Source organism: Tachypleus tridentatus, chromosome 7 (assembly GCF_004210375.1).
Source record: "Tachypleus tridentatus isolate NWPU-2018 chromosome 7, ASM421037v1, whole genome shotgun sequence".
In the NCBI taxonomy this organism is placed as follows: domain Eukaryota; kingdom Metazoa; phylum Arthropoda; class Merostomata; order Xiphosura; family Limulidae; genus Tachypleus; species Tachypleus tridentatus.
This window is the reverse complement of record NC_134831.1, coordinates 60,560,971-60,580,091: the sequence shown is the minus strand read 5'-3', so window position 1 is coordinate 60,580,091 and position 19,121 is coordinate 60,560,971. Positions and strand designations below refer to the sequence as shown.

Sequence of the window (19,121 nt, the reverse complement as noted above, 5' to 3'; positions counted from 1 at the left end):
CGAATTGAATCTTGAGTTTGTTATTTCATTATTGATCGCTATTAAGGGATCGTGACTACGAATAAAAAGTAATACAAACATAAGGTGCGGAATGTTAGGGCATAATATATATTAAAGTCATAAACGTGCCTCTAGCTAGGTAGCATGCAGATAAATTGAGATCATCAAAGATAGAGCCAACTTATTCTCTTCTTCATTCTTTGGGAAGCACAGCATTCGTTTCAACTCTTGCTCATGTAGGCCCGGCATGGCCACGTGGGTTAAGGCGTGCGACTCGTAATCCGAGTGTCGCGGGTTCGAATCCCCGTCGCACCAAACATGTTCGCCCTTTCAGCCGTGGGGGTGTTATAAAGTTACGGTCAATCCCACTATTCGTTGGTAAAATAGTAGCCCAAGAGTTGGCGGTGGGTGGTGATAACTAGCTGCTTTACACTACTAAATTAGGGACGGCTAGCGTAGATAGCCCTTGAGTAGCTTTGCGAGAAATTCAAAAACAAACTGATGGTATTAAAAAGTGGCTAAGTGGGTTTTCAACGTCATGTTGGTTGCTACCTTGCGATGATTTTGCAACGTTCTTTCTAATAATTTTTTAGGTATTCTTTTTTCAGTAAATATTAAATATATTATTATTTTTTTAGTGTGAAAGTATTTTTGAAGTTATAGTTAAAAGAGGATATTAGTGCAACTTTTGTGTTGTTAAGTGTTCATAACATGAATGGCAAGAAGTATTAGTCAAATCTAATGGAAACAGTAATGCTACATGAAGGTATATTCAGTTCCTCATCATAGTATAGCTTTGTTTTTACCAAAGAATAAACGATTACATTTAATATGCTACCACCTCTGGGATTTAAACATCCATACACGTGTTTGCCGTGCGTGGCGACCCGTGAAGGGGGGAAGAACATAATTGTAGTTGAGGGTCCAACCCAAAACACCACTTTGACCTTGAATTCCTATAGATGGGCGCCCTTGGTGTGTCCTCCATGGTGAATCGGCTGTTCCACTTGGGCTAGGGTCAACCAAGTACCAGTGGTGAACGCTCTCAACGGCTATTGTGAACATTGTGTCTGATATTGGTGTTTGGGTATAGTGCTCACGAAAGCCCTGGCGTTGCTGCAATGTCCTTCTTTGGGAATATAGTGCGTACCCTCGTAGGGCTCCATGGTGGGGGGGGGGTCAGTGAGCAGCAAAATATTCTTTCCTTATTTCTGTACCTTATTTTCTGATATTACATTCTTTATGAGACAAATCTTTAGAGCAAATGTCTCCCTTTTTCATTCATAAGGGGCTTGCTGGCTCTTCTAAGTCATTCAGAAAGCTATGTTCGGGAAACATCTTGATGGAAACGTCAACTCCGAAACACAGTGAACTCCTCTTGCATTCGAAGGCCATTAGGGATATACCCATTGAGGCAACTCCACTTGCTACATTGAATTCGTCACAATGAAGTATTGCTGAGAGGAATTTGAAGAACAATCCTGAGTCAGAGATTCTCGCTGTTTTCTCCACCCAGTGAGTTTCTGCAGTGAGGTGTATCTCCACTCACTTGCCACCATTAAGGCAATTTATCTAAACTGCAAAGTACAGTCATGTATTCCGAACCCTCTCAGATGTTTCCAATGTTAATGGTTTGGACACTTAAAGACATCAAGTTGTGATTCCTTGACATGTGTTCGTTGCTGTGGGAAGAACCATGATGCCTACGAGTGCAAATTGGATTCTCATTGTGTTAATTGTAGGGGTTCTCATCCATCGTACTTTTGATCATGCCCTCTTTCGGTGGAGAAAAAAGATGTACAGTATTTTAAGGTGGTTCACAACATTTCTTACCCCGAGGCTCGAAAGTTACTGTCCACCACGCCATCTCGGACGTATGCTGCTGTAATTCATTCTACTGCTACAGATCACAACCTTTCTTTCTTCAGTTCTGGTGGTTGTACTTATTTTCATGCATCTAGTTAGTCTTTTATTGCTATTGATATCTTTGTCTGCTCCTCTTTACGTTTTTTTTTCACTTTTCGTGGAGGGTTGACAGTGACTCACGGGCCACTGATCATTTTCCTATCATTCTGAGAGACACCGGCTGTGGTCGATGCTACCCGATCCAAGTGCCCTGGTGGAAGCTGGAATAGGCTAACTGGCCCTCTTTCACTGTTCTCTCGGAACTTGACACTGCCGTGGTCTGTAAGTTATCGATAAACAACTATACGGCAGCAGTAACAGACTGTATTGTCCAAGCAGCTGTTCAGTCTATACCTAAAACCTCGACACGTTTTCCACGATATCCTTGTCCATGGTGAAATCCTGCCTGCCACAGGGTATGGAAGGCTCACAAACGAGCCTGGGATACTTTATGTAGATATCTCACACATTCGAACTGCATCACTTTTCAGTAAGCCCGTGCATATGCTCGGAAGGTAAGACGTCAAAGTCAGAAATAATCTTGGATTAAATTCACAACCAGCATAGCTTTTACCACTAATTTCAAAGTCATATGGGTTTGGTTTGTTTTGAATTTCGCGCAAAGCTACACTAAAGCTACCTGCGCTAGTTGTCCCTAATTTAGCAGTGTAAGACTAGAGGGAAAGCAGCAAGTCATCACTACTCACCGCCAACTCTTGAACTACTCTTTCATCAACGAATAGTGGGCTTGACTGTCACATTATAACACTCCCACGGCTGAAAAGGCGAGCATGTTTGGTGAGACAGGGATTTGAACCCCCAACCCTCAGATTACGAGTCGAGTGCCTTAACTATCTGGCCATCTCGGGCCATCATATGAGAGAAGATTCGGAAGGTCAGTGGGCAGTATACTTCTGTCCCTCTTTCGATCGTCCTTCTGATAGCCAGGGAGATGCTAATGTCCAGGCTATCGCCAATACTCTCAGCGAAAGCTTTTGCCAAGCATCTACTTCATCCCCCATCATTTTAGTCGTCAAGATTTAGGCATAGCGATCACCTATTTCCTTCTGGCCTGATCATCTCTATGACTATAATCGTCCCTTTACATTGGTGGAACTTAAGCTTGCTCTTCATTAGTCTGATAGTATATCAGTGGTCGAACATGATGATATACACTACAAGATGCTGGGTAATCTCGTTCCTGCTTCTCTTGCTATTCTTTTGGTTGTTTTAAACCAGACCTGGCAGGAGAATGCCTTTCCTGATGCTTGGCACCAGGCTACTGTCCTACCTTTTTCTAAGCCTAGGGAAGGATCCCAAGATTCCTTCGTACTACCATCCTATTGCTTTGACGAGCTATCTCTGTAACACCTTAGAGAAAATGGTTAATGTTCGTTTATTTGGTTTCCCGAATCAAACAACCTCCTATCGCCCACCCAGTGTGGTTTCCAACGGCAGCGCTCTACTGTGGATCACCTGATTTGATGTGAAATGTCGATCAGAGAAGTCTTTTGTAAGTAACAACATCTTGTGTCAGTATTTTTTGACCTTTAGAAAGCTTACGATGCTAAGTTAAGGTACGAAATTTTGCGAGATCTTCACTCATATGGGTTGTGTGGCTATTTGCCTATTTTTATTAAAAAAATTTAAAAGGCCGGCGATTCCAAGTTCATGTGGGTTCGACACTTTCCCATCCTTTTATACAGGAACTTGGAGTCCCTCAGGGCTGTGTCTTGAGTGTGACACTTTTCAGTATAGAGATAAATACCATCACCAGACAGATCCCTTCTACCATTGCAAACGGACTCTATGTTGACGATTTACACATCTCGTGTCAGTCGTCGAACGTGAGGTTTATTAAGTGGCTGCCCTCAATCGTTAACTGAAGTGGACCACAGCAAACTGTTTCATCTTTTCTCTCTCTAAAACAATTTGCATGCACTTTTGCCTTCAAGGGGTATTCACCCCATCTTGGACTCCGTGTCAGTGAAGTTGAGCTTCCAATGGTTCCTATCTTTGACTGTAAAGCTGACATTTATAGCACACATTAAGCAGTTGCGAATCAAGTGTACAAAGGCGCTTAACATTTTTCGTTTCTAGTCTTTCTCTTCTTGGGGAGTGGATCGATGTTCTATGCTAAAGATCTATCATTCGATCAAAACCGGACTATGGGTCTCTGGTCTATGGCTGTGCCAAAACCTCGACCTTGAAGGTGCTGGACTCCATCCACCATCAGGGGCTTCGGCTCTGCAAGGGGTTTATACACAGTTTGTACACAGAGTCTAATGAGGCTTCTCTACACCTCCGCTGTTTCCAACTATCCAACTTCACCCCTTACTACAACATCCCACATGGAGTTGTGCTTTTCTTCCTCAGTAAGCCATGTTTCTCAGGCACAGTTGGATGAATTGGGCCTGTCCTTAGATGACATTACTAGATCCACTGGTCAGTTCATCCCACAATAGCTTATTACCATCCCCAAGCGTGACCTTTCTTTGATTCATGTGAGGAAGGCAGATACTCCTGATTGGAAGTACCGTCTTCTATTTGCTGAACATCTCTTGAACCATCCATCCATTCCTATTTATACAGATGGTTCGAAGTCAGGCGACTCTGTCGGCTCTGATATGGTTTGTCGTGGTTTGGTGGTTTTTTACAGAATCCCCTCTTCAGTTTCTGTATTCACAGCCGAATTGTACGTCATTTATTTTGCCCTGGATCACATAGAAGCTAAGCAGTACCCAAATTGTTCTATTTATACCGACTCTCTTAGCCCTCTGGTCTTGGAATTGCTTCACGTTAGTTTTCACTCTGTTCTCGCCGATATTCAAAACCGACTGGTCCATTTCTTTAGTCTACTTCTATTCAGGGTACCAGGCCAAGTTGGCATTTCCGGGAACGAGCTCGCTGATACTGCAGCTAAGTCTGTCTGCTCTAACGCTTTCACTGCTGTGTCTGTCCTGTACATGGACTACACTCCTGTATTTAAGGCTCGGCTCTACGCCAGTTGGCAGTCGACTTGAAGTGAGCAACGAGCTAACAAGCTTTTACAGCTAAAACCTTCTAGTGGACTTTGGCCGTCTTGTTTCTGCGAGATTAGGCAGGAGGAATTATCCTAACTAGACTACGCATTGGTTACAGTTTTTGAACTCATATTTTACTTTTATTTGGGACAGATGCAACAATCTGTAGTCCGTATGACACTCAAGTCGTAATAGTCTACATTTTACTGTCATTCCATTGTTCGAGACGTTTTTTTGTCAACAGGTTTACCCCTGACGGTGGACAGTGGCGATGGTGACATTCTCCACCTTACAAATGTTTTACATTTTTTTAGAGCCATTGGCCTTTTTAACTTTATTTAAGTTTGTATGTGACGTTGTATGTTTTAACTTTATTCCCTATTACATTTTATAATAATTTTGCTGTTATTTAAGTTTTTACCGGATGTAGTACGCAGATAGTTTAGTTGCTTTGCACCATAAAACGTCAACCAAACAACTGTTGATATCTTTTATTCATGCAAAGTACACGAATAATTTAAAACTTAATAATGTTGTGCAGATGAAAACGACCGCTATAAGTTATGTTTTATGAATACTTATATAATAACATACGTTTTGATATTTTATGACTGTGATTTCTTATACTTCTCACTGTCGAATTAGTAATGATACTGGTCATATTTTAACTCATATTTGTTCAAAACCGTCGTGGCATTGTTTTAGAGCAGCGTTTATCCATTTAAACATATACAAACGTTAGCTAAGTGTTGATTCATTTGGCGCTATAACAGTAATTGTTACATAAATCAACATGTTAAGATTAGCACGTTTGATCTGTTTGAATTTCGTGCAAAGTAGTCCCTAATTTCGCAGTGACAGACTAGGAGGAAGACAGATAGTCATCAACACTCGCCTCTAACACTTAAGCTGTTCTTTGACAAACAAATAATGGGATTGGCCATACATTATAATGCCCTCCGATAGCTTAAAGGACGAACAAGTTTGGTGGAATAGGGTTTTGAACCCGCGACTCTCAGATTGCGAGTCATGCGCCCTAACAGTTGGACCAGACTAGGACGGTAATTGTTTAAGTTTTTTATAGTACAGACGTATTAAAGAAATATAACCATCATTTAATATTACACAATAAACAGTATTATGTGAAAAACATTTTAAAAGTACGTTGTAGAGAAGAAGACATTAACAATGATTAACTAAATAGTAACAGTTTTAATGATGATATTGTTGACAGAGCTGTCAGTAAATAAAAAAAAGGATAAAATATCAATTTAATACAATTCCTCAAAATTTTGAAAAGAACGGTTTGTATTATTTGGTTTATTTTGTCAAATAATACGACAATTCAGAAAACAACTACAATATATAAAGACCCAATAGAAAATATTAAATAGATTCTTAGTATAACTAAAGATAAAATTATTTTAATTGGAATACATAAAATGACTCGTAAATGTGAGAATAGTTATACAGGACCAATGAGAAGGAAGAGAACATACAGAATAATTGAACATAAAAACAATGTTAGTTGAACACACTAATGAAACTAAACACTTGATTAAGGGGGAAAAAGTTGTTATTTTAGCACAACTTACGAACATGAATGGTGAAAACAAATAAGATGAACGAATGTAACAAATATAATTTTAAAGAATTACGTAAGGATAAAGGACCAGAGGGAAAATGTTGTTAAGAAATGGCGTGAACATTTTAATCAAGATAAATTGTATGTACATTTGTTCACTTGAATCCTGAGAGTGCATATATGCGATACATAAATATTGTCCTATTGATGATAAATCAGTGATGTGGAAACATGTAGAGTGTAGGAGACGGTCTTCAGTCTCACAGTATTGTATCTCTACACAGTGAATTATTTAGTAAAACAACATTTTAAAATGTATTTTGAGATTGGGGACAGTCTAATTTTTAGATATTTATTATGTACTGTTTTGTTTGTTTCTTTGTTTTGAATTTCACACAAAGCGCTAGCCGTCCCTAATTTAGCAGTGTAAGACTAGAGGGAAGGCAGCTAGTCATCATCACCCACCACCAACTCTTGGGCTAATATTTTACTAAAGAATAGTGGGATTGAGCGTCACATTATAACGCCCCCACGGCTGTTTGGTGCGACGGGGATTCGAACCCGCGACCCTCGGATTATAAGTTGAGCGTTACCAGTGTAAGACTAGAGGGAAAGCAGATAATTAACATCACCCACCGAACTCGCGACCCTGAGAGTGCAAGTTCAGCGCCCTAATCACCTGGCCATGCTCGGCCCATTTACTGTAAAATGTTTTATTTCTTCAATACAAGTGTATTATAAAACAGCATGATCCAGATATAGGATCACAGGACGGTGACAAAATAGCTGGGCATTAATTAAAGTAGATGCAAGTAAACGAAGATGGATCGTTCAGTTTCTTTGAATATACAATAAGAATTTCCCACTTTTCTTTTTTTCTCGAAAGTGTATCGAACAAACATAGTCCAAAAATATGTAACTGGAAAAATGCCAAAATATTTTGAAAACTAGATCACAATGGTATATATGCGGTGCGCAATTCCGACTAACAAACAAATTTGTTTATTAAGAAAAAAAGCAGAATAAAATTACGTTTATAAATAATAGTTTGTTCAGAAGTAGCTAAAAAAATAACTTGAAACTAAGGGTGATGGAGAATGCTGGTTTCTGGTGCTTAATATAGAAATTGCAAAACCAAAGGCTCCCTTTTCGACCCTTTGTGGTGCGACAGATTAAAAGAAAGTAATGTGAAAAGACAGTGATACAATTTTGTGCTACGTTCTATCAGAAACTGAAGAAATCCCAGTGTTTTATGACAAACACAATTCCAAATGGAAGAGCAGACAAGCAAAAGGATATGCGCATTTGATTTGGATGATTCAGCTAAATTACCAAAAATCGACTTAAAAACGTGGCAATCTTTTATCAAAATAGGTCGGTACAACTGGAGATATATGATTTTCTCAAATACGATAAAAGAATAAAATTAAACAGCGTGTTACTGCACGCGAGGATTTCTCAACGTAGAAAAAGTACAAAGACGTTGGGTTCAGTATTAGGCCATACACGATTAATGTTTTCTTTTACCAAAAAATTTTTCAGAACGCCAACTTTTCACTGTTGTTGAACGGAAGAAGGTAGTGGAAAAAATTTAACAGTTTATGCCATCATTAAGAGTCACTAAATAACCTGGAGGTAGTTCAACAGTTGAAAGGATTAGAATCTCCACTTAAAATGAATCAAACAAGGGCTACGAAAAATCGATTTACTATAGAAAAAAAAAGTTGATAAAATCGACTTAAATAACAGTTTAATTCCTTGGAAAGTTTAAACCTAGCCCCATTATCAAAGTTATTTTGTTCTCAGTGTAAACCTAACGAAGGACCGATGCCCAAAGTATTGGTTTCAAATTTACGAATAAACCTATTTTAGTTTGGTGAGAGTTTAATTTTGTTTATTTTTTACTAATTTCATCAGGAAGATATAAAACAGTCAGTATACATACATATAATACTTTCCAATTAAACTGAAAGGGAAAATATACCAATCACATAAATTAGTCTTCGTTTTATATTTTACTTGAGAAAAGGTTAATAACGACAGACCTTAATCAGTTACAATTTGAGGTGTGAAATAATTTTATAACTTGCTTCTGAATATTCACAATGGAGGTTCATCTGCTTTATCATTCGTAAAGTTTTATTTGTACCACGAACACTTGTTATTATAGACAACTGTCATATTTTGCAGATGAAAACAAACGTCATAACTATTTTCATTAAAACACAAACTAAAACTTTGTTTTAGTTTCCAAGATAAACTGTTTTTTTTTTACTGATTTAAATAACAAATACCTTTTCGGATCTCCAGTACGCTTACCTTGTAAAATATGATGTTGTTTAATACGTGAATACATCGGTATCCGTACAGTGATTAGTGGTCCAAAATCAAGTTAAGTCTTTCACCAGTTTATCTGAATCCGTAATTTATTTCGTCGTTTGTGTTTTATGCAACCTATTATTCATTGGCGAGACAGGTCACAAAGTTAGTATAATATTCCCCTAGACATAAAGACACATTACTAACCTGTGCGCAACATTTGAGCGACACATCACATGATCGTTTACACTTTAACGTAATTGTTTCAAAATCTTTCCCCGTTAACTACACTTTACTAACACGTTGTATTAATTTTTTTGCACTCTTTCTTACTAGGGTTTCATTCAGTATAAAAAGTAATTTTTATATGATTTATTTTCTGATTTTAAAAAATCTCATTCATTAGTTTTCCAAAGCTTTGCTTTGTGCCGAACCTGAAATGACCTGATGATTAGGGTGCTCAACCCGCAATCTGTGGATCGCGGGTTTAAACCTCGTCTTTGTACATTCTCGTCCTTTCATTTTTGTTTGTGTCCAAATGTCGCCAGTGGATGGTGTTGATTATCTGCTTTCGCTCAAGTCTATTACTTCTAAATTAGGTAAGGTTAACGTATGTAGCTCTCGTGTAGCTTTGCAAGAAGTTCAACAAACAGACAATGTACATAATCTACGTGTATATATGCCTTTAATTTGTATATTTTTGTATATATACGTTTTCTCTTTCTATTGATTTTGTATTTTTAAAGTTCATATTCTGCCATTGATTAATTTTTCTTTTATATTTATCATCTATGTTTGAGTAATAACGTTGTATTACAAGTACGTTTGTGTATGCGATCCTACGTTGGTCAAACGTCCCACGCTGTTTATTTAATCGCTTCTTTTAAAATTGTTATTTTAAGCCCAAAATGTCACGGAAATTAAATTGGTTTTAACGTGAGTTTTGTCCACCTTGTCTATTATTATTATTATTTTTTTTTTTACAGAATACAATTTTGTTGCGTCATTGTTCCTAACATCTTCTTCGCACCGAAAGAGCTCTGTTGACACATTTGTAAGAGGAGAAAACGTTCTGATCGCAAATGAATGAATTCTATTTGAGCTCACACGTAATTCGAACTGGATTAGCTATACAGGATATAATTTCGATCGAGCATGAAATTGCACAAAATTGGTTTGGAAGCAAGCAGTGGGCGATTTTGTCTCAATGAGAGTAAGGAAAGTTAAATTTCCGTAACTGTTAACTGCTGTTGTAATGGATGTAATAAATATATTTCATTTGATTTATCGTCCTACGAGTTTTTTAAAGAGTGGAAACTGAAACCGAAAACTTGATTAGAGAACTTGAGAAAAAACAAAAGAAGCAAATTGGATAACTTACCTCAACGATGTCACAACAAAAAGTCTGAAAAGTTAATACCTACCACATCTATAAATTTATTATAGTGACTCGCACTCAAGGTTGCTTCGATTAGGGATCGTCCATTGTTATATACAGCGCAAATCAACATGCCCAGCGAGAACATGTCACTAAGTGGAGAACAGCTAGAGGTCGCTAGTACTTCGGGGGCGGTATAGTCTAGGTCTGGTTGGCCCATCTTTGGAAGCTTAGAAGTAAAAGATTGGCAGGGCACAGGACTCTGAGAAAATTGAAAAGAATAAAAATAATTAATAATTATCAAAATCTATCCATAAACATTATTTATCTACAACAATGCTTTCTGCTGTGTCTTTTTCATGTTAACTGAGGTGTTTTTATATTGTTTTTCTTAGGGTTATATATATTATATGAATTATTCAAGATACTTAAACAACGTATGAATATTGTTATATATATTATAATTTGTTTTGGACGAGTCTCAAGTTTATTATATTACGGATGTTAACATATTACTATGTCATATAACCTGAAATTTGAATTTAGAAGTTAATTACTGGTAATATATATGAAATTTATGCTATTTGCCAACAAGATTGATACACACAATTTTCTTTTTTAACAGAATATATATTTTATTTTATTTTATTATACAACCAACAAAAAATAATAAAATTTATGATAACGGTTATTACAACTAATGGTTTATATACAATATCTTTACAAACTTACAAACAATACTGTGTTTTACGTCCGGTCTAGAACTGAATATTTTGTCGATGATCCAGTTCCAAAACGAGAAAATTAATTCTGAGTTGATATTTTCACATCTCGCTTGAGTTAGCTAGCTGTCGTTTCTTAATTTGTCTCACACCGCTTAGAAGTTCACTTCTTACCGAAGAAGATATTTAACATTCGAAGTAATTCACTAAAATTGAACAGTTTCTAATGTTCGAAATGTATAAACATTTCTGGTCATATTCTGTAGTTTGTTCAATTAATAGGCATTAATTACAATTATAGCTTCCGAGACTTATAGCACACTGACTATAGCTGTGCTATAATAATAATAATACCTTTTGTTTATCGGCGCGAGGGTTTTTATATAAGAATCAGGCGAGTTTTTCAAATTTTCAAAAATGATTGCGCATGCCAACGTTTTTGTAGAACAAGTGTTGTTGATTCCTACAATCAAGAATCTTCTACAAATTTCGAGAACAGGCAGGACTTGTGCAATGCACAGTCAACAATATACATAACAGGCAAAAAAAAACTACATTGAAACAAACATAAGTACTAAATAAATGTACAACAGTAAGTCTGTTACATAATTGAAATACTGTTAACAAGATATTTCAATAACAAACGGTGCATTTTAGTCATATTTCCAACACAATAATTAAAACATAATGTTAAAATCACATGACACTAAAACTAGAGATTGCTTTATAATCTGTAGGTAATTATTTAATTAAAGAACGGTTCAAAACATATCTTTGTGGGGAGTAATGAAATGAATAAATCTTTATACTTACTATGCCACATTTAAAAACATAAGGTATCACATTGTAAATACATTCAAAATGATATTTATTGTGAAGCTTAGAAGCCTTAGGTATAATAATACAATGATGTTATGCCTACTATAAAAAGCATATTCTGAAATAGAATATTTACCCAAGGATTCATATATCATTTAGACAGTGTCAAAGAACTTACGTTTTGAGTAGCAGCAATATATATATATATATTTATATGGTTGAGGTGTTGTTGAGTTAAGGATTCTTTTACAGTAGGTGTCTGTGTTTTGTTGATGGTTAATTCGAAAAAGTAAACGATTAACAGTCACTTCATTTGTTTTCAAAATAAAATAGATATTCGAAACTAGTTAAACGAATGATCAAAAAAATATGTACACTGTAGATGATCACAGCCATATTATAAACATTATACAGTTTTCTTTTTGTTTGTCTGTTATTTTCCGCCTCCCGCTGGTACAGCGGTAAGTCCACGGATTTACAACGCTAAAATCAGGGGCTCGATTCCCCTCGGTGGGCTCAGCAGATAGCCCGATGTAGCTTTGCTATAAGAAAACACAAACATATTTATTTTCCGCTCATTTTATACTATTTGTATATTTATTACTAAATCGTCTGCTCACTATATATATATTCTCTACATCAGTAAGTTATTCACGACGTTCTATAGTCTCTACATCAATGAGTTATAAATACAATGTACTACCCTCACTGGGTTACGTAACTGAACTTGTCGTAACATTTACTTTAAAATAATTGCTTCTATCACTCTTGTATGAACAAAAGTAAACAGTCATAAAATATTCATTCATAAAATGAATTAGCTGATAATATCCACTCTAAAAAGTCGTTTGTATCACGCACACAGTTTAAGCTTTTAACTATTTGTCGAACATTGCAATAAACGTTTTCGCCAAACTTACAGCGTAATTTCTATAAAAGGATATTTATTAATCGTTTCGTTATTCTTACATATCATTGTAACAGATAATTAACTTTAGTTCTCCAAGACTTCGTTTAACAATAGAATTGTGTGAAACTAGTTATTAAAATCCCATCAAGACTGGTAAGTGTCTTAGAGGTGTCCAGTCGATACCTTCATATTAAATTTTAAAATGTGAGTAAAAATAACAACTTTAACTTTATTTCAAAATTTTTACTCAACAAATGTTTTATAATTGATGTTATATTTTTTGTTATATTTATTTACTTTGATTTAATTCTCACAGACAAAGAAAAAAGTTCCATCTTCCATTTTTGCACAACTTGAAGAAGTCTTGTATTTAAACATTGCACTTATCTATTTGTTTATGGAAAAATTTCCACCTCTCCCATATGATACTATTGATAATAATGATGAATATTGCGATAGAGAAAGTAAATCATTAGAAAAAAACTATTAACTATCAATTAGCCTGAAGCTTATTGAAAATATAAAATGGGACATATTAATAACAATAAAATGAAAATTGGAATTTTGAGACAAAAAGAAATAAATATTCTTAGCGTTTATTTCGAAAACACGCTGCACAACATAATTTTGTTGTAACCTAAAACTTAAAATCATATACACTTAGGAATACAGAACCAAATTATATGCACTTTTGTGTTCCGAAATTAGAAACTATTCAATAAGTATATAGCAAGTTTTAGGCAATTTGGTTAAGTGTTTTTACGGAGAGAAGAAAAACATCAAGAAATAAGAGTGACATATTTCTAGTCCGAAATAAAAGGACCCTCTGAGCTTTTATTCAAAATTCTTGAAATAGCTTTGTTATTGAGCAACAGAACATTTCTGTTTACATTATATTTGTTTGTGTGCAATTGAGCACAAAGCTATACAATGAGCCATCTGTGTTGTGTCCACCACGATTATTGAAACCCTGTTTTTAGCGTTATAAGTCTACTGACGTACAAGTGAGCCTCTGGGAGCATTACTTTATGAAAGAAAACATTTATATCTTGATTAGCTTATAATTGTAGTTTTGAATAACTTCCACTTATGAATTCGAATGTAACAGACTTACTAAAAATATATTTATTTTAATGTAGAAGTTTGTGTGACCTAAATATATATATATATATTTAGAAATACATGTAATTTGTATTGTTAAATGTGTTACGTGAAAGTACCCCCTATTCTATAAATTTGTAAGAATCAACCAGAATATATCTTCTACGAAAGCACCAACTGATCTTTTGAGAATGTCTCTTTTACGTATAAAAAGTAACTAATATAACGTGGAGAGAAAGTTTTATATTGTTGGTTTGTTAAAGTGAGTATACTATATACCTCGGGAGGTATAACTGTGATAAATGTTTATATTAATTGGAAAACTAGAGATATTTGACCAGTAACGTTTATATGTTTCGAACATTACACTCTGTTTAACTTCAGAGAATTAACTTTAGACGTTGGTATTACTACGAGGACATTAGATATCTTCCTCGATGAAAAGTTTGCTTGTAAACCGCGTGAGGCCAGCCAAGAATTTAAGGCTATTTAAAATCGTAATACGTTAATATTCATAACGTAATAAATGGGAGACTTGTCAGGGAAAGTTTTAATACACAAGAAACGTAGTTTTTAATTTTCTTTATAGAGAACTTTACTTTCTTTCACTTGTGCTAGAAAACTTTCATTTGTGTTTAGTGAGGTCCAAGTACGACATCTGTTTAGGAACTTTGTTTGGACACCTTCCAGCTTCATCATGTTACAACTCCTGCAACACTTTCTGGGTCAAATGTAAATAACATTTGAACCAATACCAGAAGTAAGGAAAGATTGATATCTATTGACATTTTAAGCAATGTTTGTTTGATCTGAAAATATTAGACATTTTTGAAGCTATTGTTCATAAAACAGGCTTAAGACTCGCCACGTTTGTCTGATGATCAGTTAATTTATGGAAAAGAAAAATGGTGAATTTGTGTGTTTTGACGCTACGTAAATAGTATTAATAATGTATTGAAAAGCGCTCGCACAATCAAACGTTGCTGCATCGATAGTGGTGAAATGATCATATTTATCTCACACAAAAGTAGTATATATTGATATAGTTTTTATTAACCAGATTTGTTTTTATTTGTGAAATTGATTTACTTATGTTAAGATAAAGTTTGCTGTAAATCGTGAAGCTTTTATACAAGTTTTTAGTGGTGATTCAGAGTCATGTTCTATTCACGTACACTAAAACAATTTAAAACACTTAATCAAAAGGCATCATAGATGTGGTCATTGGGCTGCCTAAACATCACAGAAAAAAGTATCTGTGTGAAATGCGGAATTAAACGGAAAAAGCTGGCAAAGCAATGGAACAAATTGGTCTAAATACTCTAGCATGAATTTTGATGAGAAGGGTTAGAAATACATGAGGCAATAAATGTTAATTTTCGTATCTTCCCTAACATTCTAGCATGTTTTTCTTTTATCACAACTGTTTTGTGATGTATAGTCAAAGTTCGAAGCTGTCTTAGACAGCTTTGTACTTTTTAACACAACCTGCACCTTATTAAAATACTTATTACATATAGCTTATCATAACCTAGACCTTATTAAAATATTCGCTACCCTTAAATTATCGAGTGATATATTTAAAATGTACGCAATATTTTATCCTTCAGACAACATCAGATGTAATGCATTGTTCAGGCACTGAAGAGAAATCAACTTTAAACAAGGCATATATATAACAAAACATAAAATGCAATTATCATGATGTTTGTGTTTGTGTGTTTTCTTTTAGCAAAGCCACAAAGGCTATCTGCTCAGCCCACCGAGGGGAATCGAACCCCTGATTTTAGCGTTGTAAATCCGGAGACATACCGCTGTACTAGCGGGGGGCACAATTATCATGAAGGCGATAATATATGTAACGGATTTACCATTATACGTTTATTTTATTCTCTACTTTTGTTTCAGTTTGATTCATGTGATGTATATTGTTGGATGTATATTGAGCAAACCCCACTTATTCTCTAAATTTGTAAAGATTCTCGAAAATAAGAATCAACAATATTTATTTTACGAAAACGCTAACGTGTTTTTGAACATTGTTGAACGTTCGAAAATTTTGTGTAGTTGGTATATAAGACCAAACCATGACAATACGCCGAGAGACAGAATATTATTGGTCAGTTAAAGTTAAACGATCATTAGCCTCGGAAGATATAATTGTGATTAATGTTTAGTAATTGGAAAACTACAGAATTTGACCGGGAACATTTATAGATTTCGAATATCACAAACTGTTTCATTTCAGAGAGTTAACTTCGAACATGAGTATTTCTACGAGTACATTAGATATTTTCCACGATAAAAAGTGAGCTTGTAAACCACGTTAGGCCAAACAAGAATAGAGCTAGCTAGCAATCCCGTTAAATGAAGTATATTTGTGTATCAACATAAAAGTAATTTGTGCTTTGTAGACTGTCAATAAAATATTAAGTTTCAGACCAAACAAATGACAGAATATTGTTTTTGAGTTTGTTAAACTTTTGCTTATATATTATTATTTGTAACAACTATTAGTAATAACCGTTATTACAAACTCTATTGTTGATTGTATAATAGAATATATTTGTGTTAAGAAAGAAAATTGCGTATATAAATCTTGTTGGTAAATATCATACGTTTGATACACATTAACATTTTATTAACTTCTAAGTTAAAATTAAAATGTCCGATTATTTAAAAATGTAATATGTTAGTACGTAACATAATAAATCGGAGAACTGTCCAAGATAAATTTTAACACGTAACATATAAATGGCCCGGCATGGCCAAGCGCGTTAAGGAGTGCAACTCGTAATCTGAGGGTCGCGGGTTCGCATCCCCGGCGCGCCGAACATGCTCGCCCTTTCAGCCGTGGGGGCGTTATAATGTTACGGTCAATCCCACTATTCGTTGGTAAAAGAGTAGCCCAAGAGTTGGCGGTGAGTGGTGATGACTAATTGCCTTTCCTCTAGTCTTACACTGCTAAATTAGGGACGGCTAGCACAGATAGCCCTCGAGTAGCTTTGTGCAAAATTAAAAAAAACAACATATAAATCAACTTCCAATTTTGAGAGCATAGCTCGTCATGAACTAGAGATTTAATGATTTACATCTTAAATTTAAAAAAATAGTTTTTCTTTTATTTATTTAAAATCAACAACAATGTACAAAATTTCGGCTATGAGCCAACTTCATGTGCTGACTCTACAGAAATCATATTTAAATGCCCATAAATCATGTTTTTTTCTCGTGAACAAAATATCTACTTAATAATATTAAGTTATAGCAGTTACGCCATTCATTCGTAGTGCCTTATGTGTGTCTATATTTTGATTTGGTTTTGGTTTGAATTTCGCGCAAAGCTACACGAGGGCTAACTGCGCTAGCCATCCCTAATTTAGCAGTGTAAGACTAGAGGGGGGAAGGCACCTAGTCATCACTACCCACCGCTAACTCTTGCGCTACTCTTTTACCAACGAATAGTGGGATTGGCCGTAATGTTATAAAACCCCCACGGCTCAAAAAGCGAGCATGTTTGGTGTGATGGGGACTTGAATTCGCGACCCTCGGATTACGAGTCGAATGCCTTATCCGGCTGGCCATGCCGGGCGGCCTTATATTTTAAAGAACTGTAGGCTGTTGCTACGCATATTGATTGATTTACAAAAAATAATATATTATTCATACGTATAATTTTGTTTATCTGGATTTAATTATTTGTGAAAATAGTGGAAAAATATACAACTAATTATATTTATTCACGTTCACTAAATCAATTTAAACTGTTTTGTTAAAAGTACTTTGAATGGTATAATTAATTTTCTTCAGAATAATAAGAGTGTTCCGCCCATAAATTCAGAATTTTGTACAACTTGTGTAAGCAGCATAGCGTAAGGTCACAGACTCGTTAGATCCAAAATCATTTCAGTGAGAAAAAAAGACATTTAAGTTGGTTTTAAGAATGCCTCTTCAGTAGACAAAAGAAATTAAATACAACAGTTATTTTTGGATGGTGTTAGGAAATTGTGATGTTTATTACTTGTGAGTTTAGAAATATTTACGTTTAAGATAAACCTCTGAGACGTCACTAATATTTTACTCTAACTGTGAAAATAAACACATTAAATTCAATGAAACTAACACAGTGAGACAGAATAAAAATAAACGAGACAATAAGATACTGACATCAGAATTGAAATTAGAAAATTTGCTGTCTATGATGGACAGTAATATGTTTAATCAGTGATGACGAGAAAACCCACTTGTAGAGAAAAATAAATATGCAAAAACGGCTCGTTTGAGTTGAGAAAATTTTATGTAGAGGAGCGAAAAACGTTTCGACTTACTTCCGACGATGACCGAAACGACCCGTTTTTACATATATAGTAATATGTTAATGACAAGTAATATGTATCAGTTTTTAAAATTTACAGCTCTTGGACTGCTCTTTTACTAAGAAATAGTGGTATTGACCGTTACATTATAACAACCCTCATGGCTGAAAGGATAAAATGGTTGATGTGACGGGGATTCGAATGTTCGACCCTCAAATTAGGAGTTAAGCGCCTTAACTACCTAGTCATGCCGTACCACATAAAATCGGACAGTAAATCCAAGTTTTACTTTTTGGTGTAACAATAAGTTATTTGTATGAACCCAAGAACAAGATTCTAATAGATATGTGTTGTTAGCGGCACATTTTTTAAACTACTGAGGGGGATAATTAATTTCATTTTTTTCTCAACTGTCTCTGCAGAGGATCCTTAGCTGTTAAACATTCAAATAGAAATAATGTCAAAGTCGAACACAGAATAGTTTTGAAATTCGAAAATTTGCTAAAAAATATGTAATATTTCCTTATGTTAGAGAACGTAAAAGAAAAATTACATTTGTCAAAAAAGTTGTTTATGTATTTCGTGACCACATTTTTAAGTGTTTCTATTTTTTTCGGTCATTATTTAATAGTCAATTAGTAATCCACTCATTATCATTATATTTAACTAGAAAATATGAACAACAGCATGTGTACAATGATCTACCGAAACTCTTAAAATGCTTTTCATCATAAACATGAATTTTTATCGTAAAAATACCCTGTGGGATGAATGAATTCTTCTTTTTAAATATGCTGTGTGTCAAAAATTCTATTCGAACACATGTCTTTTATGAAGCGTTACATATAAATTCTAATTAAATGTTTCATTTAAATATCATGAAACCCATAGAATTAGATGAAGTGGTTGTGACAGATAAACTGTCAAGCTATTGTTTACTGTTAACAAATAAATTTACTTATAAGATCAATTTATTAATTGCAGATTTAGGTAAATTGAAGTAAGTAATTAACAAACTACTTGTATAAAGGTCTTTAGTTTTC

The 19,121-nt window shown here is 34.8% G+C and overlaps 1 protein-coding gene across 1 annotated transcript in view; it reads right to left on the bottom strand.

Moving 5' to 3' along the window:
* The window catches only part of LOC143257682 (SCY1-like protein 2), a 175,093-nt gene that overhangs the window by 26,672 nt on the left and 129,300 nt on the right, over nt 1–19,121 (bottom strand). The window contains exon 7 of the mRNA XM_076516724.1: nt 10,257–10,472. Coding sequence (XP_076372839.1) covers nt 10,257–10,472 — 216 coding nt within the window. The remainder of the gene's footprint in view (nt 1–10,256; nt 10,473–19,121) is intronic.